The sequence below is a fragment of the Mauremys reevesii genome, linkage group 6, assembly GCF_016161935.1.
Source record: "Mauremys reevesii isolate NIE-2019 linkage group 6, ASM1616193v1, whole genome shotgun sequence".
Classification (NCBI taxonomy): Eukaryota; Metazoa; Chordata; order Testudines; family Geoemydidae; genus Mauremys; species Mauremys reevesii.
Genome location: NC_052628.1, coordinates 39396976 through 39420663, shown reverse-complemented (window position 1 = coordinate 39420663; position 23688 = coordinate 39396976). Strand labels below are relative to the sequence as shown.

General features: G+C 41.7%; 1 protein-coding gene across 1 annotated transcript in view; it reads left to right on the top strand.

The window, feature by feature from the left end:
• ADAMTS6 (ADAM metallopeptidase with thrombospondin type 1 motif 6) overlaps window positions 1–23688 on the top strand; it is a 311564-nt gene that overhangs the window by 8170 nt on the left and 279706 nt on the right. Inside the window, exons 2-4 of the mRNA XM_039545681.1 lie at window positions 4085–4468; window positions 5434–5792; window positions 19074–19242. Coding sequence (XP_039401615.1) covers window positions 4372–4468; window positions 5434–5792; window positions 19074–19242 — 625 coding nt within the window. The 5' untranslated portion in view covers window positions 4085–4371. The remainder of the gene's footprint in view (window positions 1–4084; window positions 4469–5433; window positions 5793–19073; window positions 19243–23688) is intronic.

The window sequence follows — 23688 nt, the reverse complement described above, 5'->3', positions numbered from 1 at the left end:
GCTGCATCACATTGTTGAATCATGTATCAGAGGGGTAGCCGTGTTAGTCTGGATCTGTAAAAGCAACAAAGAGTCCTGTGGCACCTTATAGACTAACAGACGTTTTGGAGCATGAGCTTTTGTGGGTGAATATCCACTTCATCGGATGCATGAGATGTTGTTGAATCATATTCAATTTGTGATCCACTGTAACCCCCAGATCCTTTTCAGCAGTACTACTACCTAGCCAGTAATTCCCCATTTTCTAGTTGTGCATTTGATTTTTCCTTCATACATGTAGTATTTTGAACTTGTGTTCACTGCATTTCATTTAGTTGATTTCATACCAATGCTCCAATTTGTCAAGATCATTTTGAATTCTAATCCTATCCTCCAAAGTTCTTGCAACCCTTCCCAGCTTGGTGTCATCCACAGATTTTATAAGCATACTCTCTATTCCATTATCCAAGTCATTAATGACATTTTGAATAGTACCTGACCCAGGACTGACCCCTGCAGGACAGCATAGATCAGGGGTAGACAACCTATGGCACGTGTGCTGAAGGTGGCACACGAGCTGATTTTCAGTGGTACACACACTGCCTGGGTCCTGACCATTGGTCCAGGGGCCTCTGCGTGTTAATTTAATTTTAAATTAAGCTTCTTAAACATTTAAAAAACCTTATTTACTTTACATATAACAATAGTTTAGTTATATATTCTAGACTTATAGAAAGAGACCTAAAAACGTTAAAATGTATTACTGGCACGCAAAACCTTAAATTAGAGTGAATAAATGAAGACTTGGCACACCACTTCTGAAAGGTTGCCGACCCCTGGCATAGATTCATCCTCCAAGTTTGACAGAGAATCATTGATAACTACTCTTTGAGTATGGTCTTTCAGTCAGTTGTGCACCCACCGTATAGAAATTTAATTCACAATATTTCCCTAGTTTGCTTATGAGAATCTCATCTGGGCCTGTGTTAAAAGACTTACAAAATCAAGATATATCATGTCTACAGCTTTCCCCCATCCACTAGGCCAGTAACCACATCAAAGAAGGAAATTAGGTTTCTTCTTGACAAATCTGTGGTGGCTAGTGCTATAACCCTATTATTCTCTATGTGCTTACAAATTATTTAATAATTTGTTCCAGGTATTAAAGTTAGGTTCCCTGGGCCCTCTTCATTCTCCTTTTTAAAGATCTGTACAACATTTGCCCTTCTCCAGTCTTTTGGGACCTCTCTTGTCCTTTATGAGTTCTATGGTTCCGTGATTGCTTCAGCTAGTTCCCTAACTACCCTAGGATGAATTTAGTCAAACCTTGCTAACTTGAATGCATCTGACTTGTCTAAATATTCTTTTATGTGTTCTTTCTCTCTTATGCTTGTGTTCCTTCCCTCTTGTTAATATTAATTATGTTGAATATCTAGTCATCATTAACCTTTTTTAGTGAAAACTGAAGCAAAATAGGCATTAAACACCTCAGCCTTCTTGATCTAATCAGTTATTAGCGCTCCTACTCTGCTAAGTAGAGGACCTATGCTTTCCTTCATCTTTCTCTTGCTCCTTATGTATTTAATGAGCCTGTTCTTATTACCTTTTATGTCCCTTGCTCAGTGTAACTCATTTTGTGGCTTAGCCTTTCTGATTTTGTCCCTACATACTTGTGCTATTATTTCGTTCCCTACTTAGCAATTTATCCATTTGTTTCTACTTTTTTAGGATTCCTTCTTGATTTTGAGGTCTTTAAAGAAGTCCTGATGGAGCCATAGTTTATCAAAAAGAAGATTAAGAGGCAATTTGATCAGAGTCTATCAGTACCTGCATTCGAGAAGATTTCTGATAGTTAGAGGGCTCTTTAATAACAGACAAAGACAGAACATAATCCAGTGGCTAGATACTGAAGCTAGACAAATCCAAATTGGAAGTAAGGCACACTTTTTAATATTGAGGGTAACTAACCATTGGAGCAATTTATCTAAGAATGTGGTGGATTTATCATCTCTTGAAATCTTCAAATCAAATTAACTATCTAAAACATAAACTGTAGTTTAACCAAGTGGTTTTAATAAACAACATGTTTCTAAATGAATTCTAAGGCCAGTGTTATACAGGCAGTCAGATTAGATGCTCGTTATGGTCCTTTCGGGGCTTAAAATCTATGAATTACAACACTAAATCCCCCCTTTTCCCTGAAAAAAACCCTTACCAGCTTAGACTTGCCATTTGCTTGAAAAGTATTCTTTAATATCACTGTTATTTCCTCATCATACCATAATTAAATACTATATGCTATTTTGAGAAGAAAGCTAAAATAACAATATAATATGTAGCAATAATTAGTTACATTTTAAACACTGGTTACAGAACATGGCTAGTCTTCACTGCAGTGCTAATAAATAAATTGATCTAACTAGATGTTGAGTTTATTGAGAAATTGGTTGAACACTGTGATGAAGCAGAGAAACTGCCAACCAGCACAGCAGGGGTTAAAGAGAGTCCTTGGGCCCAACTAGCTCTGCTCCGTTATACTTGCAGCCAATGCCAGGCTTGGACAGGGGGAAAAAGGAGAGAGCCTGGCTCACTTCAGGGCTTAGTTTGGCAAAGAGGCAGGAGCCAGCTGCCTCCCTACCTGAGGGGAAGGAGCACTAGCCCGCCAGCCAAGGAAGCCCCCAGGCAATAAATGCTGTCTCCCCAGCCAAGGGAGATTGCGAGGAAGACTTAGGACCCTCCAGCACCTCAGGTAACTGAGTGAGAGAACCCCAGTGAGATTGTGGGGCTCGACCTCACCAACTTCCGGCTGCCCTGCCCGAAGGAGCTTGGGACTGCGGCAAGGTGTTGCCCAAGACCCAAGAGGGGACCCTATAGGAAGGAAGCTGCCCAGCAAATTGGACTAGCAGGGCCATGCACCAAACTGAACAGACTGGTAGGAAGTAACCCAAGACAGTGGATTTTGACTCCCTGCTGGGAGGGTCTTGTCCTGTTAAGGGGTTGATGTACACAGGGCCCTGGACTGGGACCCAGTGGAGAGGGAGGGCCTGGGTCCCCCTACCATCCCCTGTCCTTAAAGTCTGAGTCTCCTCAACCAACGGGGCTGAGAGCCATGTGCTCCAACCACTAGGCCGCTTGGCCCTCTAAGCTACCTGTTATATACACTTTGAACAGTGCTGCACATTATGATCTTGATTCTGCAACCATTACTCATGCAAGTAATTTCATTGACTTCAATAGGACTTTTTGTGAGAGTAAAAGCTGTAAGAGCAGACCTTCTGTTTTGCTACAATTCTGAGGTAACATAAGTTCCTTCCAGCTGTAGATGTTAGAGTGACTTCATATGGTATTGGGTATTTTTATTTAAAATGTTTTCAACTTTTCATGTGTTTTGTTGTGACTACTGGGGGACCCACAGAGCTCGGTGTGAGGCAGGTGTTACAGATTGCTGTATAAAATTTTAAGACCAGTATTTTCGTAATGTGTCATTATCAACAATATGTACAGATCCCAGCATACTAAAATAATTAAAGTGTGTACAAATACATTAAATGATGAGTTGTATGTACAAAATGTCTTTGCTAATGTTTGAAACACAAAATTAATGCAATTAATAATTTCAAATGATTAACTTAATTCTCTAGCAGAAACACATGGGAAACTTCCATTGAGGTTAAACTGAATTTTGCCTGCATAAGGGGTTCAGGGTGAGCCCTGAATGAATAATAATAACAATAACGTTCATGTTGTAGATTAGATAACCATACATTTCTCTGTCAGAAAACGTTATGATGTATTCCCAGGTTCTTCCTTTGTCTGCCAGCATATTGGGTCTAATTATCCACTATTGAAATCAGTGAAACATTGCACTGACTACAGTGAGCCAAGCATTTATATTTAAAGCAATATGTTTAGCTTTGTACATGTTTGTTAAAGTGTGTGTATAAGTTTCTGCAGGATTGGGGCCTTAGACCATACAAGCAACAATGTTCAAATCTGATTGCCGACTATGTAGTAATTCATGACATTTGGATAGCATTTTTGCAGTATAGATCTTCCAATTTAAAGTAGACCTTACTTTGACATGCCTTTTTTTTTCTTTTTTTAGGTAAAGAAATGGACAAAGTTTAATAACTATCAAGTCTGACACCTTATTGATATCTAAAGGAATTTTACAACATACTTATTTTTGAACTGAGAAAATGACTGCAGATATAGAAGAAAGCTCAAGTTGTTGGAAAAGAGTACCTGTCAAAAAGTGGAACATCCAATAATTATATTGGAAGAAATATAAAATAAATATCCCTGTTATGGTGCGATTCTGGAGTGGAGTTAACTCTATAGCACATAGGTAGCCCTCCAAAAAAACCCAAACCCTTTCTGTTTTTCTAAATTATGGAAATTTTGTGGAAGACGTTGACCTGGATTTTGAGCCTAGTCATGGCTTCATCGGAATTTCACAGTGACAACAGGCTTTCATATAATTCTCAAGGTAGGGGTCCCACTTTTATAGATGGAAAGATATATCCCTTTTGCACTAATTTCAGGTAATGCTTTCCTAAGCCTTTGTTATATAAATAGCTAGTAATCATACTGACACTTATGTAGTTTTCTCATGATTTATTATCATGAAAGTCAGGGGTGTTGGAACAATTTGTATAGTGGGGGTGCTGAGAGCCATTGAACCAAACTGCAAATCCTGTATATGATGGAAACCACTTCAAGCCAGGGGGTGTGATAGCACCCCCAGCACTCCTAGTTCCAGCACCTATGATGAAAGTTCATGTACAGAGAAACCCATTAGGTCAAAGTGTATCTTGAGATTGATGTTTTAATTTCTTTTATTTCTAACTTTAACTAGAACAAAGTCCCGCAAATTAAATTTAATCATAACGCAATAGCATGTTAAAGACTGGCCATGTTCTCATAAACATTTTTTAAAATTGCAGAAACTAGAAGAGTCTAAAACATATCTTGAAATATTTGCATTTGTAGGCTTTTTTAGTGAAATGAGGATACATTTAAATGCTTTTACAAAGATATTTTTTCATTGCAACTGTTTTTATTTTTGCAGGTGGATCTAATAGTTTTTGTCTTTAAATGAAATCATTGGTAGATGTACATTCTTCACAGTGTAGAGTGTAGCCCCAAATGTTTACATAGTAGGTTAAATAGGAAAAATATATAGTGTATTTGAAATATTTGCATTTCTAGTGACATCAAATTAACAGGGACCTGCATGAATTTTGCTGACTCTTTTTAAAAATAGAATATTTTCCTTGATTTTATTTAGCAAAGCTTTTCACCTTGTATATACCTGCAATCAACTTTCACTCATGAGGGTGATGGGATTTAGCCAGCTGTGGTTAATGTTTATACTACTACTTGTTGTTTCCTGTTATATTTTCTTTTCTTTTATGCCCATTTCCTGGACTGGCTTACCTTGTGATTACAAAGAGGAATTCCTGTCTTACCTTGAACATTACCAACTAACAGTCCCAATAAGGGTTGATCAAAATGGAGCCTTCCTCAGCTTTACTGTGAAAGATGATGAACCCTCAAGCAGAAGGAAGAGGAGTACAGACCTTTATGACCAAGCATCTAAATTATTTTTTAAACTTTCTGCCTATGGCAAGCACTTTCATTTAAACCTGATTCTCAACACAGATTTGGTGTCCAAACATTTTACAGTAGAATACTGGGGGAAAGATGGACCTAAATGGAAACATGATTTGTTAGACCACTGTCATTACACAGGATATTTGCAAGACCAACATAGCACCACTAAAGTGGCTTTAAGCAACTGCAATGGTCTGGTAAGTGCATGTTATATATTTTAGTGTACTTTCCCCTTTAAAATATAGAGGAAGAACTTAATTAGCGTATGTTCATGTTCTTTGAGTTCCTCCAAGAAGCAAACACACAGAAAGGCAAGGAATTGAGATCTGGCTCCTGAGGAAAAGTACTTATTCTAAGTACTAAGGCCCAGTCCCGTAGTCCTATCTGAGACAAAATTTTGGTGCTGCCAGTGCCTGTATTAGGGCTACAGGATTAGTTATGGAGTGAGATTAGATTTGTCAGGACAGTTGCAAACTCCAGGAATAAAATTGACTGGTCTTATGGGTGCTGAGTGCCTTTTGCAATGGACCAACTGGCATGAACTTCCAGGTCAGGGTGTATAGCACCTCTCAGTATTGGGTCCAAAAGGCCTGAAATAAATAATGAGGAAGGAAAACTCTTTGGCCTAGAAGTCTTCTGTGCTACAGTCCCAAGGAATGAACAGGAAAGCAGAACCCTTTGCAAATAGAAAAGCCACAAAGTAATTATTTACATTTTTTACAGGATCTTTATATTTATAAATCAAATAAAAATGCTTTAAAGTAACAGTAGTGTTAGAAATCCAAGTATTTACAATGGTTTTTGTAAATTGTTCTCTCATTGTTGATGAAACTCTTGGTCATTCAGCACTAGTTCTTATATGGAAAAAGTCTTACTCCCTAATACTATAATTGAAGCCTAAAAATAACAATAGGCTAGGGAATTACAAAGTGATAAAATAAAAGATCATGATTGGGAAGTACTAAACCAAGAGTCTACTGAGTGCTGTAGTAAATTTTAAAATACATGTTGCTATTATCCACTGCAAAAATATTATTATTTTACTGTTTCTATTACAGTAGCCTGTAGAGGTCCCCAACAAAGATTAGGATTTTATTGTATTAGGTGCAGAATGTTGAAATGTTTTTTTCTCTGAATTACTTTGAGCACTTCCTTTTTTCCCCTGCAGGTGTCATAGAATAATATAACCTGTGATATCATTGATAACAAAAGTCTACCATTACAGTACAGAGTGCCAGATGATAACCTAGCTAACTAGATAGATTGAAGTTCACTTAGCTAACTGTATCTGTGTTATCAGAGTGATGCATTCTGGGGCACTTCTCCCCCCAGAAGGATTTCAAGGGGGAAAGCCATATTTAAGAAGCTTAGTTAAAATGTATTTCTGTGTTTAAATTCATCCACAGCCAGGTGAGTGGGGGCATACAATACATGTTTCTGGGCTTAACTTCAATTTCACTTTACCTTTCAGTTCATCTGTAAGGATGTGTTTTCATCTTTAAGGATGTGTCTTATGCTAATACACTAAGTTATCGGCATGTAGATTGTATTCTAAAGATACTGGAGCTCCACTCTTGGGTCTCAGCTTGCTAGTGTACATGCCCAAATGCCCTGACACTCAGAAATGTTTGCCCTTTGAGACACAGGCTGGCTCACCTCATTTTGAGATCAAATGACAGTGCCTCATTCTGGACATTCCATTTTTGTTCCTGTCTGGTCTTAGCCAGCTCACAAGCTCCCTGTCAGAGCTGGGGTCATTCTAGATGATCCCTGTTGTCTGCCACCCCTACAGACTTCGACACTGGTGTGGACACCATTTCTATACCATTTGATTTCTCCTCTAGCCATCTCATTCGCCGGTGCTAGTTTTCCTTCAGAGCTTTTAGCTGGGTAGCTGGGGACATCATGAGGTTGTTGTCATCTCCTTGAGATAGGGAGCACCTTTTGACTTGCATGGTTCACATGCTCCAGTGACTTCAGCAGGTGTCTGTTGGTCACTGGCCTTGTCACTTCCCTCAGACATTCCTTTGGCTTCTCAGTAGGTTGATAGTCTCAGTGTTTTGTCAGTAGTTTGGCCTTCTCAGCACACTGTGCTTCCAGAGTGTTGACGCTTAACTTTAAGTGTCAGGTTTCCTGTTTAATTCATTATCTTTGGTGTCTTTGGCTATTGATGCTTGTTCCGTATTTCTTCCAACCAGGGCTGGATTAAGGTAATTCTGGGTCCCCAAGCACATCACAAATGGGGATTCTCAAGGCCTATTCTCTTGTGGGCCTGCCCCTCACCAGGGTCATGCCTCCTACTTCGAATGGCAGTGTCAGAAAGCCCGCTACCCCTCCCAGAAAGGCTGAGACAGTGGCATGGGGCTCCTTTCACTCCCCAGAAGCAGGAGCAGGAGTGGAAGTAAGGCTTTCTTTCCCCTTCTCTTTAAAAGAGGTGGGGACCCTCCAGAACTTACACTTGAGCTGTTGGGATATCTCACTGCACTCTTGACTGGGCTCACTGCACACTTCTCCTGCCACAGAGAGACTCCTTTGTTGGATGATGTTGGTAGGGCCCTCCAGAGCAGAGGATTTTGGAGTTAACACCCCATTCAAATGAACCCATCCCATAGCTATTTTTTCAGGCTCCCTGCCATTTCAGGCAGAAGTCACTGAATCAGTTACAGTCACGTCATATTTTCAAACTTTTCCTTCCCACCACTGGGAGTAGAAACTTACCTTCTTACACTGAAAGCTTACATTCTACTGTAATCACAAATCTCCAGGAGCTGGGGCTCTAGCCTGTGCCTGAATCTTGCTCTGTTTCTAGTTCTCCCAGCATCTGTTTTTTGGGGGAAATTTGAGAAGTCTCCATCATTCTCTGGACTGTCTAAAACTATTTTGTATAGTTTATTTTATTCCTCTAAAACTGGGGTTTTTGGAGACTGCCCTGTGGTTTTTAGCCTCTAAGAGTAGGAACCAAGTCAGTGTGATAAAGAAAGAATAATTACTTATTGACAATTCTGCTTCTCTGGGGGGTCATTTGTTTGAATTCCTACTTCACATGCCTTCCTCCTCTTAGATATATAGATGGGCCTACAGTTTCAATTACTATTTTTTTCCCCTGAAAGTTTCCTCCTATCACAAATAGCCTTTGGTATCTATTATATTTTGAATGTGAGGAGCCTTGTTTTTCCCCTCCTCAAGGAACTAAAACAAAATGTTCTTGAAGGTACTGAGGCACTAGCATTTGATCTTAGAATAAGGCTGTGCCTGAGAGGCCCAGATGCCTTTGAGACAAATCTATCCTGTCCCAGGCTGACAAGCTGAGACCCAAGAGTAGGAATACAGTCAAATGATATCTTCAGGGAAACAGAATTACAGGTAAACAATTATTCCTTTTCCAAGAGTATCAGTTTAAAGTCTCACTTTAGTAAACATGTCATGAATATGGAGAAAGAAGTCTCTATTGAAGTAAGGGGAGATGTTCTTACTGAGCTACTTTCAAGGTATAATGGCAGGAAAGCCTCATTCTGTTGTAAGAAAAATATTTTTTGTTCATTACAACCTGTCATTTTCAAAGTAACGCACACTAAGTTCATAAAGACCCTGTTTAGAAGTGCAAACAAAGAGTAATATTATATACTGTCATTTCTTCTATCCTAACATTTCATAGGATTCATATTCATAGAGTTTAAGACCAGAAGGGACTATTAGATCATCAAGTCTGACCTCCTGCATATCACAGGTCCTTAAATTTCACCCACTTACTTCTGCATTGAGGTCAATAACTTGTATTTGACTAAAGTTGGGTTAACTCATAATTTCCAGAAAGGCACCCAGCTTGGATTTGAAGGCACTAAGAAATGGAGAATCCACAGCTTCCATTGGTAGTCTGTTTCAATGGTTAATCACCCTCACTGGTAAATGTGGGCCTTATTTGCAATATGTATTTGTCTGGCTTCAGCTTCCAGCCGTTGGTTCTTGTTACGTCTTTCTTTGTTAGGTTTAAGGAGTCCTTTAGTACCTGTTATTTTCTCCCACTTGATCCCATTCTGATCAAGTCACCTCTCATTCTTCTTTTTGATAAGCTAAGCAGTTCTTTAAGTCTCTATCTGTAAGGCATTTTCTCCAGCCCCAGAATCATTTTTAGGCTCCTTTCTGCACCATTGTCAAGCAACATTCTTTAAAAATGCAGAGACTAGAACTGTGCATGGTATTCTGGTGCCAGTCTTAACCCTGCAGTATACAGAGGAGAAATCCTCTCTATACGCCTCCTTACTACTTCCCTGTTTATAAACTGAAGAATCACAGGGTACGTCTACACTACGGGACTATTCCGAATTTGCATAAACCGGTTTTGTAAAACAGATTTTATAAAATCGATTGCGCGCGGCCACACTAAGCACATTAATTCGGTGGTGTGCGTCCATGGTCCGAGGCTAGCGTCGGCTTCTGGAGCGTTGCACTGTGGGTAGCTATTCCCTAGCTATCCCATAGTTCCCGCAGCCTTCCCCGCCGCCCCTTGGAACTTCCGGGTTGAGATCCCAGTGCCTGATGGGGCAAAAATCATTGTCGCGGGCGGTTCTGGGTAAATGTCGTTAGTCACTCCTTCCTCTGGGAAAGCAACGGCAGACAAGCATTTCGCGCCTTTTCCCCCTGGATTGCCCTGGCAGATGCCATAGCATGGCAATCATGGAGCTTGTTTTGCCTTTTGTGACTCTCACCGTATGTGTACTAGATGCCGCTGACAGAGGCGATTCAGCAGCGCTACACAGCAGCATGCTTTTGCTTTTGCATGACAGCAGAGATGGTTACCAGCCATATTGCACCATCCAAACCCTTCCATAAATTGGAACTAAGATGATCATGGCTACCAGTCCTTTTGTACCATTTGCTGCTGTAATAAGTGCCCCTGGCTGCTCTTAGCCAGGGGCGCAAAAAAAAAATTGGGAATGACTCCCTGAGTCAATCCCTCCTTTTTGGTATCTAAAAATAGAATCAGTCCTGCCTAGAATATAGGCAAGTGTACTAGATAACCACTGTATCATAGAACCAGAGAGCACAGCTGCTCTGTGTCAGATCCTGCAGAAATTATGATCTGTATGCTATTCACAGGGGGTGCTCCTGTAACAACACCACCTGTTCATTCCGTTCTTACCCCAGCCTTCCTGGGCTACCATACCATTGTCCCCCCACTTGTGTGATGAAGTAATAAAGAATGCAGGAATAAGACATGGTGACTTGTTAGTGAGAAATGAGTGGAAGGCAGCCTCCAGCTGCTATGATAGTCCAGACAGGACATTAAGCAGTGTGTAGGAGAGAAGCCCAGCATCCCTCTGCTAGTCCAGGGGCAACTGAATCTTTTCTTTACACATGAAGGGTGGGGGCTGATGGAGCTCAGCCCCCTGTTGCTATGATGACGATGGTTACCAGCCATATTGCACCATCCACCACCAGAAAAAATTAGGACCATGTGCCCTTGATCGACCTGACGGATGCTAGTCAGCATGGTTACTGCCCCATGTGCCAATAGGCTGATGACGAGGACGGTTACCAGTCCTTTTGTACCATCAGCCACCCCTGGCAGGGGGGGAGTGATGATGTTGGTGTTGACGGCTGCAGCATCGTGTCTATCTGCAGCATTCAGTAAAGATAGGGTGACATGTAAAAGAGTCAGAGGATTGTTTTCCCTTTCGCTTCTGGGGGTGTGTGTGGGGGGGTGAGTAGATTGCCAAGCTATGCCCTGATCCACCGCGGACACTGTGTTTGACCCTAGAAGCATTTGGAGCTCAGCCAAGAATGCAAATACTTTTCGGAGGCTGCAGGAACTGTGGGATAGCTTCAGTCCTCCAGTCCATGAGCGTCCATTTGATTCTTTGGCTTTCCGTTACGCTTGTCACGCTGCAGTGCGCTGAGTCCCTGCTATGGCGTCTGTCTGGAGATTTTTAAAAAAGGATTCTGAATGTCATCTTCTGTAACGGAGCGCTGATAGAACGGATTTGCCTGCCCTTACAGCGATCACATCCTCATGGTCCGTGCTGGAGCTCTTTTTTTATTTTGATTTCGGACTGCATCACCACCCGTGCTGATCGGAGCTCCACGCTGGGCAAACAGGAAATATTCAAAAGTTCGCGGAGCTTTTCCTGTCTACCTGACCACTGCATCCGAGTTCAGATTGCGGTCCAGAGCGGTCACTGGTGCACTGTGGGATAGCTCCCGGAGGCCAATGCCGTCGATCAGCGTCCACACTAACCCTAATCCGATATGTTAATACCGATACTAGCGTTACTCCTCTCGTTAGGGAGGAGTACAGAAACCGGTTTAAAGAGTCATTAAAATCGATATAAGGTGCCTCCTAGTGTGGACGGTTGTGGCGTTAAATCGGTTTTACGCTCCTAAAACCAGTTTAAACGCCTAGTGTAGACCAGGCTACATTGGCCCTTTTTGTGATAGCATCTGGTACTGGGAGCTCATGTTGAGTTGCTCACCTGCCTTGTCCATCTTTTAAAGTAAATACCATTTAACACAACTAAATACTTTCATAGATGTGAAATCAATTTTAAATATGACACTTTGGATGACATTTAAAAAATATTATTTGATTTATGAAGATTGAAACCCAGATCATATCCTGCTCTAGATCTGTCTGAGTGGAGTTCCCTTTGATGGAAATGGGTATTTCATGTGTGGGCTTAGCTTTCACAAGATCATATACAGGCTGTCCTGTGTGTGTATGTAATTACTGGGAAATGAGCGCACACATACAAACATAGTCATTTTCAGCATGAATGTGCAACTATCTATGTACTGTGCAAGAAAGGTTGAGGAGTGGGTGGAGCTATATTTATGTTGGCACATTTGTAACTTTCAGTGGAAAATTCTGTAGAAAGCTTCCATTATTGTCAAGCAACAATACATATGTGTACAAATTAAAGTAGGAAAACTACTATTTACTCAGTTGCTAAAATGCTTTTAGATGTGTGGATTTGAAAGTCTCAGAAAGAGCAAAGTCAATACAGGGAGCAAACTATGGCTACGTTTACAGTAGCAGCTGGTGAGGTGATTCCCCTGCTCGTGTGCACAAACGCACACAGCTCAGTGAGAGCTGGTGTGAATCTAAATAGTAGGGTAGCTGCAGTAGTACAGGTAGCAGCAGTGGCTAGCTCTAGTGTGGGGAATCATATTCCTAGCTTGTAGTGTAGACATAGCCTAATACACAGAAATACGTTATTTATTCATGTCTTGTCCTCACAGAAGAACGAGAGAAAGCAACATGTTGGGCCTCTCTGGGAAGATATGAAAAGTCAGACATTAATTCTATGCTTTACCCCAATGGAGAAAATTATGTCATCCATAATATTTTCGTAATAGGTGTATTTTAAATGGTAACTCGTACAAACACCTCCTCCCAAAAAACTTGTCTCAAAACCCAGTTAAGATTGCTACCTAACAACATAGTTACCTATAACATCATTTAGAAACCTCAAATTCATAAAAACAAGGAAATAAGTTTTCAGTAGGTATAGGACTGGGTTTACAACTATTACTGAATTCAGTAGGAACAGGATTGGACCAAAACGATCCAGAAAAGCCATATTTTTTTTTAGTTTTGAAATATTTTTCCATATATAGACAGCACTTGAGTTTTCAAGGAACTTTAACCACATGGAAAGTTTGAAGGAGTGTCAGTAAACTAGATAAAAGACAAAAACATTTTAAAAGACAATATTTGAAATCATGGTAATTTTTGAGTAATCTGTAATTCAAAAACACTGTGATGTGGTTCCCTCTCCCTCCCTTTGCAAAAATGTTCTCTTTTGCCTTCACAGATATCTGACAATTTTCAGGCCAAACCAGTGTTCAAAGCTGAAGTTTATAGGGGGCTAAAATAGAGTATCATCCATTATGGAGAAATGGTAGGCTCTCCATAATTAGGGTTTTATAACAGAAGGTGGTTGAAACCCTAAGAAAAACTATTTTATTAGTAAAATTATATTTCTTTTCCATTAGACAGCTTTAATTGCAAGCCATAAATTAAGTTTATTAATGGTGATCTGCAAAAAATTTTAACAAAGTTCCATCAGCTTAGCCCTGGTCTACACTGGGGGGGGAGGGAGATCAATCTAAGTTACGCAACTTCAGCTATGTGAATAACGTAGCTGAAGTCAACATACTTAGATCGACTTACCGTGGTGTCTTCACCGCAGTGAGTTGACTGCTGCCGCTCCCTCGTTGACTCTGCTGTGCCTCTCGCGGCGCTGGAGTACAGGAGTCGACGGGAGAGCGCTCGGGGGTTGATTTATTGTGTTTAGACTAGACACAATAAATTGATCTCCGTTGGATTGATCGCTGCCCGCCGATCCGGTGGCTAATGTAGACATACCCTTAAGAAATATATGCTGGCTGCCTCCCCCCAAACCAATGTAAGCAGGACATTGAGTCTATAAAAATGGCCTTGTTTAGATTCCACATTGTGCCAGTCCCTCTCCAGATCACCATCTCTTCCTCCAAATGATGCTTAAGAATAATGCTATGGTGATGATGTTCCATCAATTATAGAACTACCTTGATTAACTATTTATTAAATTTCTTAGAGGTCACTTTTACATTGTGAAAGCAACAAAGAATCCTGTGGCACCTTATAGACTAACAGACGTTTTGCAGCATGAGCTTTCGTGGGTGAATACCCACTTCTTCGTCTTGCATCCGAAGAAGTGGGTATTCACCCACGAAAGCTCATGCTGCAAAACGTCTGTTAGTCTATAAGGTGCCACAGGATTCTTTGTTGCTTTTACAGATCCAGACTAACACGGCTACTCCTCTGATACTTTTACATTGTGATGATCTTTACTCGTGTTTTGGACCTTGAGGTTTAACTCATGTACTGTATATATTCAAGCAAACAAAAATACACCCTACCAAAACAAGTGTCCTCATTCCATATGCTTTTCTTTCTGGGGTGAGGATGAGAGAACAAACATGTGACATATGCGTAGTCATTTTGCTTAGTACATTACTGGAAGGCACTCAGATTCTTTGGTGATGAATACACCTCTACCCCGATATAACGCTGTCCTTGGGAGCCAAAAAATCTTACCGCGTTATAGGTGAAACTGTGTTATATTGAACTTGCTTTGATCCGCCAGAGCGCGCAGCCCCACCCCCCACGGAGCGCTGCTTTACTGCATTATATCTGAATTCATGTTATATCGGGTCACGTTATATCGGGATAAAGGAGTATGGTATAAAAACCTATGTAGAATAGAAATAGAATAGAAAACACAAAATGAAAAATTAATTAAAAAACATAAAAAAGGTTAATTACTTAATGGTCAGTTCAATCTCACACTCCTTATTCAAAGAAGCTTCTTATTGCTGTCAGTGCAAGTTTTGCCAGACTAAGGAGTGGAAGGGCAGGCCCAAAGTGTGCTTTAAAGTTTCACTTCAGATGTAATAGCACAATTCCTAGAATTCATTAGCCAAAAAACACTGAAGGTGTACAAACTGGAAATATTTCTAAATGCATATACTTTCTAATATTGTAAAGATCATAATTGTTCTGTATTTTTGTTGATATAATCAATGACTATGTACAGAGGTTGCATTGGTTTATCTAAAATATGTTTCAAAATCAATTTAGTTAAATCACTGCAAACCCCTTGTGTGGGTACACCTGAATCAAACTGGTTATAACTGTTTAGTTTGCATATATAAATGTATTGATGCAAGCTAAATGATATACACCAGGCTTAACGTGATATATAGACGCAGAGTTTTTGTCCTTGTTTTAACAAAATCACTTTAAAAACTAAACTTTAGTTAAACCAGTGCAACTTATGTACAGGCTAGGCCAGATACCTACTGTTGAATTTCTTGATTTGAGGTAGAAAAGTATGGCAATACTCACTGGTGGTGCCATGGGTTTTTACTCATAGTAGATTGCTGATCTTTGTAGTATTTATTTTCTCTCTCTTTTCTTACATGTACTGAGCAGTGAATTAATGTTGAAATTTGAAGTGTTATCATTAATATTTGAAATGAATGGAACAGATCTTGCCTCTCAGATTTAGGTTCTGTAAACACAGGCAGATGTCACTTCATCTGTTACGCTAGGGTCATCGTTTTGAGGCTATCTCAGCAACCATATAACAGCTAGAGACTCAGTTCATACATTATGTGGACTATACTGGCATAGATGTGTCACCGTAGCTATGCTGGCATAACCCCATAGTATAGATACAGCCTACTCTGACAGAAGGGGTTTTTCCATCAGTGTAGGAACACTGCCTCCCCGAAAGACAGTAGATAGGTCAATGGAGGCATTCTTCCAGAGACATAGCTGCATCTACACCGGAGGTTAGCTTGACATAGCTATGTCTGTCAGGGGTATGTCAACCTAAATTTTAAGTGTACACCAGGCTTTAGGGCTAGATTTATATGAGGGATGTAGGCATCTAACCTTTAGGCAACCTGCTGCCTAGTGGAATTCACAACCTCAGCTTAGGCTCCTAAGCTGCCTGCATTATGTGTTGGTGCCTAAAACAGGGATTCACAGAAGCCAGCATGCTGAATGGGGAGCTGCCTAAGATAGCCAATAGGAAATGCTGAGGGGAGGGGTGTTGCTTAAGCCCCACCCTTCAAAGGAAGTGAGGCATCTGTCTCTGCTTGGGATGCCTAGTCATGAACCTTCACCTAGAGTTAGGCACCTAAGCCAGGTCAGTGCTTTCTAAAGAAAAAGTGAGGAGGAGCTGCTGCTGCCCTGCATATATCCACTACCGTAGTGATTAGAGCACTCATCTCGGATGCTGGAATCCTGAAATGCCGCTTTGACCAGATTAAAAGTCAAACTTAAGGAGGTAGAACTTAAGTCTTCTACCTCCTAGGTCAGGGCTTCCCCCCTCAACCACTGGGCTATAGAAGGATATTCTTGAATGGGTCTCTTTCAGTTGCTCCTGTATCATTTTGTATGACATACTTCAATAGTCTTTGGAGCAGTTAGTGAGTGAGAATGAGGCTATAGCCCTGTGGTTAGGGCATGCAGCTGAAAGATCTGGGTTTAAGTCCTTCTTTAGAATTGGGGGGAAGAGAGATTTGAACCTGGATCTTCCACAATCTTGGATGAGTGCTCTAACTATTGGCCTGCTGTATATAAGGACTGGTCACCATCTCCTCCTCTCTGTCTGGTGTGGATTAGGCACACTCAGAGCATGCCTGCTGGATTGGCCCAACAGCCAAGACAGGAAGGGGAACATCTAGCTTATGAATCCTGCTTGAGCTTAGATGAGCATTAGATGCTGAGCAGCTTGGCAATGTCAGGATTTTGGTGGCTTTGCACATGCCCACTGGCAGAAATGTTGCAGGGATTTTTATTGGTGGAAACACAGTGACTTTAAGGTAGGTAATAGCTGAGTGTGTGTGTGGGGGGGGGGCAGGGGGGGGGGTTGTGAGTGCCAGTGGCACCTAAATGTTGTACTTAGGTGCCTAAAGAGGTAGTTAGGTGCTTGAGCCCCTTTTGTGAATTTAGCCCTTCATTTTTATTTTAAATGAAAACTTAGATGCGGAACAACAAGAAGGCCATATGGAAGATGTCCGGTACCAGCATATGCTGGCTAAATTTGAGCCCAGATGTTATTTCTTTTGTGAAGTAATTCAGTTTAGTGAACACATAGTGAAAACTATTGTAGAAGAGGCGCATTTACGGTAACGTTTTCCATGTAGGAAAAGGCAACTGAAAGCTGTGTGTGCAGTTTAGGATATGTGCTCTCATTCTTTGAAAATAAATGTATAAGGTACAAATATAAAGCACCTTCCTTTCCAAAGTGTCCCACAGCACTTCACAAGCTATATACAAACTACTGAAATATGGATGTGGTACATCTGGCAGTTTCTATAAGTCATTAGGTGAACGTTACAGTCTTGTAAAATGACTCCTTACAATCTTGCTGCATGCACGTTACACAGCCTGCCGAGACACAATAGCGTATGTGCTAATTTTTGAAAGTAGAGGTGCTGAGCACCACCTGGGAGATGCTGAGTATGCTCAGTTAAATAGTCAGACCATGTCTACACTGCAAAATAAAACCCGTGGCAGTGAGTCTCAGAGACAAGGTCTGCAGACACCTGGTGGGTGGGTCTCAGAATCCAACATCCAGCCTAAGCGGGAATGTTTATACTGCTATTTTTAGCACCGTAGTGCAAGCCCCTCAAGCCCAAGTCTGTAGACCCAACCTCTGAGACTAGCTGCAGTGTGGTTCTTTTTCCTTCAGTGTAGACATACCAAATGGACTATTTAAAACTATGTCTAACTCTGGTTGACTTCAACATAGTCTTTATAATGCCTTTAATGTAAATAGCATCAATTCCTAAGTGACTTGCCCAAGACCACAGAACCAGGGTTAGAATTTGAAACTTCCTGCTTCCCAATCCTCTTGCTGTTCAGTACCTCTCTCTCTCGTATTGTAAAGATTGTCATCAACTCCAAAGCCTTTAGGTGTTGACTAGGGACTGGAATCTTCAGATTGGCAGATATAGTGTGGAATTATGTCTACAAGACAATTCCCTAGTGTTTCCACATACAAAGGAGCTCCAAAGCTGGAGTTATTTCTTCTAAATTCAGTTTTAATGACTGAAAATCCACATATTAAGGCATGTAGGAATTTGTGGAGTTGGCCTAACATGTCTCCTTTCCTTCCTTAACCACTTCCCCTTTCATGAGAATCTGAGATTGCAAACATGGAAGTAATGAAGAATAAAAGGTCTTCTCTCTTGCATTGTAAAATTTGAAAAAATTATCAGTTCCTGGGGAGAATCCAAACTAGTGAATAATCTGCTACAATCATGATCTGCCTAAGATCTGTAGTGCAATTCTGAGGTAAAAATGTATATTTAAAAAGTACCCCATAAATAGTGTAAATTAATGAATGTTATTAATTCAAGCCTAAAGAAGTGCAATATAGTGTTAGAATTCAGCATTTGGATACAAAACACAGTGGTTTCTTTGAATAATATTTGCCTAAAATAAATCTGTTATGTAAGTTTTCTCTTTTGATGCAATGTATGGCATTAAAACATCTCTCGGTATGCCATCATAGAGAGACACTGTGTTCACTCTTTGAACAAGGCCATTTTGGCTTGGCATCATTTTTAATGGATATGAATCATATAATTCTGGAACATCTTTGTCAATAGATTGTTTCATAAGGGAAAAAAAGGCTGATTGTCACACACCAAAAATGTCTCTTGCTGTCTTACTACATCTGGCCAAAAATGGTGGGAAAGAATTGAGGAAGCAAGGCAGTATTTTTTTCTTCATTTTCTCTTTGTGTTGCTAATAAGAGCCCACTCCTTCTCCCATGGAAGTCAGTGGGGATTTTACTGTGAGTTCAGTGGGAGGAAAGCTGGTGTTTGCTCTGTTTAGTATGTTGTCTTATAATGAAGGATATTTGCAGAGAAACAGTAACTAGTTGTTTTTGTTTGTCTTCTTATTCTCCTTTAAGCATGGCGTTATTGCTACAGAAGATGAAGAGTATTTCATTGAGCCTTTAAGGAATATAACTGAAAATTCCAATCATTTTAGTTATGAAAGTGGTCGTCCCCATGTCATTTACAAGAAGTCTGCCATGCACCAACGACATCTCTATGATCATGCTCATTGTGGCGTCTCAGGTAATAAGCATGAACATCAATTATGCTTTCACTCTTTTAAAAAAAGTGTCATTTAAGATTTAAAACTAAAAATACCTTTATATTGTTTCTGCATTGGTTCCATGTACAGTATATAATAGGGTTTTATTATAGTGAGTTTAGCGTTAGGAACTCTCCTCTTGGATGATGCTGTTCACTGCTTTGAAAAGTAGCTTTGCATTTTTTTCAGATTCAAGTCAAGAATGTAGTGTCTTTGAAGGCTAAGGCACTGGGAGTAAGTCTTATTTTATTCCTGTATTGAGTACTGTGGTAGTGATGAGTGCAGGCTTCCTCACAGTGTGCTGTAAGTGTACCTCATCTCTGACTGGAAGGCACAACTTGAGTGACTAAGTATTACAGCTGAATGTTTAGTAAGTGTTGTGTATCTCATTTGAGAAAACTTGACACATGATAAATGTGTGTTGATGTTATGATTAATAACATATTTGGAAATGAGCTGGAAGTCACCAATTTTTTCTTTGATACCCTTTGATACTGATTATTGATTCAGTTTGTTAAGGTTACTCCCAAAATAGTTGCATAGGTGATTTAATTATGGCTGTCACGGGAGTGACATCATAGTTTTGGTTGAAAGATGTTTCCATTCACAGCCCAATTTTCCATCCACTTTAAACTTTCTGAAAACTCTTCTATTGTCCTCAATGTTCGCTGCTTAGACCGAGGCCAAAAGATAACTTTTTTTAGGCCAGTTTAGAGTAAATCTAGCAAGCTGTTTTAGATTTATGGAACTAAAAAAATATTTTTTACATCTTTGACAAATGGTCTAACCTTTTATTGTTTATGTACATCTTAAGATGTGTTTGTTCTTAAAAGTTCGCTTTAATCTTGGGCATTAGTCCTCAGTAAGATCTGTGCATAGGACAGGTTTGGTAAATATTAATTTCAAAATTAAAAAAGGTAACAAATTCATTATTGACGTAATCTCTGTTGGCTGCTATTGTTGGAGACTGTAACTTGCTGGCACCATCTGACTGAGATTACAACACAAAGGCCCATGCTTGGAGAAGAGCTTTCCTGAGTAGTTCAGTTAATTGTGTTCTTCCTCTGCATGGGTAACAGCACCCTTCAATTCCTTTAATGAAAGGATCATGGAATGTAGGTTACTGCTTTTCCCCCCATGATTATAGTCCTTATCACGGCTAATTCCCCACTCTGCACTTTGAGTGTAGAAGGTGGGGGCCTGCAAGGATTCTAAAAATTAATACTTGCCACTCCGGGCTTGTATTAAACTTCTAAGGTTACAGCTTTTCTCTGACCTTGGATTGGTAGATACTGCCACCACCGAAGTGCAAAACCCCCTTGAGAACCCAGGAAGGCGCACTTGGGAATTCCTTCCTGTGGGGTAACTTCAAGCCCTTTCACACACCCCCTACCCCCCCGGAGAAGAAAAGAAAAGAAGGAGAAAGGAAAAAAAAGGAAATCAGCTGTTGCCACCAGCTAATTAAACAACATGTGCACAAACCTCTTAAGATACAGAAATCCAATCATGTTCTTAAAAAAGATAAATTTTATTTTTTTAAAAAAGAACAACATACATCTGGAAACTCAGGCTATTGCTAGATTTTAAAAGAGTAACTACAAGGATTAAGTATCAGAGGGGTAGCCGTGTTAGTCTGGATCTGTAAAAGCAACAAAGAATCCTGTGGCACCTTATAGACTAACAGACGTTTTGCAGCATGAGCTTTCGTGGGTGAATACCCACTTCTTCGGATGCAAGTGGTGGAAATTTCCAGGGGCAGGTTTATATATGCAAGCAAGAAGCAAGCTAGAGATAACGAGGTTAGTTCAATCAGGGAGGATGAGGCCCTGTTCTAGCAATTGAGTGAAAACTAAGAGAGGAGAAACTGGTTCTGTAGTTGGCAAGCCATTCACAGTCTTTGTTTAATCCTGAGCTGATGGTGTCAAATTTGCAGATGAACTGGAGCTCAGCAGTTTCTCTTTGAAGTCTGGTCCTGAAGTTCTTTTGCTGCAGGATGGCCACCTTAAGATCTGCTATTGTGTGGCCAGGGAGGTTGAAGTGTTCTCCTACAGGTTTTTGTATATTGCCATTCCTAATATCTGATTTGTGTCCATTTATCCTTTTCCTTAGAGACTGTCCAGTTTGGCCGATGTACATAGCAGAGGGGCATATGATGGCATATATTACATTGGTGGACGTGCAGGTGAATGCAAAACGTCTGTTAGTCTATAAGGTGCCACAGGATTCTTTGTTGCTTTTACAAGGATTAAGCATCAAGAATAGTTTTCTTGAGGTTCAGCTTAAAGGTTAAAAGCAAAACAAAAGCATTTGAGGTTAGCACAGAGGATCCCACAAGCCATAAAGAAATAAAAAGGATAAACCTAATCGCGACATTTCCTAATCTACATACATATCTGGGGTTTTAGATGAGTAGTTTCTAGGTATGATACTGATGATTTTTCATATCTGGCCCAAAGCTTCTTACAGCATAACTGCAGCCCTGTCTGCCTCTCCCCAGAGAACAACAGACAAAAGGGGAGTCTTGTTTCAATTTTAAAAAGTTCTAGTCTTCCCATTGGCTCTTTTGGCCAGGTGCCCACTCCACTTCCTTTTACCTATACATAGCAGTGAGACTTTTTAACCTTTTATAGGTAGAGCAATTAGGGAACAGCTGCTAAGAGGGATTTTATAGCTACTGGCTGGCTGGGTGTCCATAAAAAGGAGCTCCCCCCATCTTCACTTATCACAGCCCCAGAGCAGGGAAGACATATCAGCACCTCCTGAGGACACCACATTGGGAGAAAGATAAATTAACTATTCCCCAATAGTCATCCGTGACAACTGAGGGGAGGTGAGATGACCAGCCTGGGGTGGGGATATTCTAAAAGGTGATCATCACACACACAGTTCATCAAATGTATACATTGAGAGCTTGCAGTCCTATAAAATGTGTCCCTGCACTCTCTTAAAAGTGTCCATATACTACCCACAGCTTTCAAATCCTTCTAACCCTCAAGCCCCTCCCATTCATTACCCCCTCCCCCCCATGCAAACCATCACCTGCAACAGATTCCTCTCTACTTCCCCCTCACTGCCTTGGAACCTCCTTGTCCCAAGTTCCTTCCCCGACATATTCTCCACATTTCTCCCAGATGTGTGGGTCTTCCACTCTGCCCACTCCACTCCTCCTCCTGCCCACAACTGTCAAACCCTCTTCTGTCAGCTGCCACATCTTTTTTGACATCCTCATCTCAGCTACCAAAATCCTACCAACACCTTCCATGACAATTATTAAACCTTTGACCCCCCAATTGTCAAACCCCCAAACTTCCTCAGGACCTCTGACAAGATCTCTTTTTTTCATCCTTTCTCCACTTCCAAATCCCAGGACCAGGTCTACTGTAGAAACGTTTGCTGATATAGTGGGGGCGGAGGTCTCTCTGCCCGCTTCCGGTGCCTGCAAGCCCGGCCCCTGCAGCACATGGCACTCCTGCCGGCGGGCGGGTGCCGGGAGCTGCCCCAGAAAGCGATGAGCAGCGGCTGCGGTCCGGACGGTCCCTGATATCGGGACAAAAGAGCGTCCCGACCGATGTAAGGTCAGGAGGTGGGACAAGTCCCCTAAAATCTTGACTGTCCCGATAATATCGGGATGTCTGGTCACCATAGGCGTGCGCAGCACATTTAATTAGGGTGTGCACCCAGAGAGCCCTGCCCTAGCCCCGCCCCCGCCATGCCCTAGCCCCACCATGCCCCATCCACTCCCTCCTACTTCCTGTCCCCCTCAGAACTCCCAACTCCCCCGCTCCTGGTCCCCTGACTACCCCCTTCTGGGACCTCTGCCCCAACTGCCCCCCAGGACCCCACCCCCTATCTAAGCCTCCCTGTTCCTTGTCCCCTGACTGCCCCCCTAGGACCCTGCCCCCTACCTGTCCCCTGACTGCCCCGACCCTTATGCACACCCCCGTCCCCAGCCAGACCCCGGGGACTCCCATGCCTATCCAACCGCTCCCCGCCCCCTGACAGGATCCCCAGAACTCCTGACCCATACAACCACCCCTGCTCCTTGCCTGCCCCAACCCCTCTCCACACTCCTGCCTCCTGACAGGCCCGCCCCAGAACGCCCAACTCATCCACCCCCGCCGCTCCTTGTCCCCTGACCAGCCCCTCCAGAGACCCCCCACCCTAACTCCCCCCCCCGGGCCCTCCTTGCGCCCTGTCCCCTGAGTGCCCTGACTTCTATCCACCCCCCGCCCCCTGACCGACCCGGGGACTCCCATGCCCCCTCCAACCCTCCTGCTCCCTGACTGCCCCCTCCAGAGACCCCTCCAGCCCCTAACCACCACCCCGGGATCCCACCCCCTATCCAATCCACCCTGTTCCTTGTCCCCTGACTGCTCCCACCCCTTATCCAACCCTCCCAGCCCGGACCTCTTACTACGAGGCTCCTA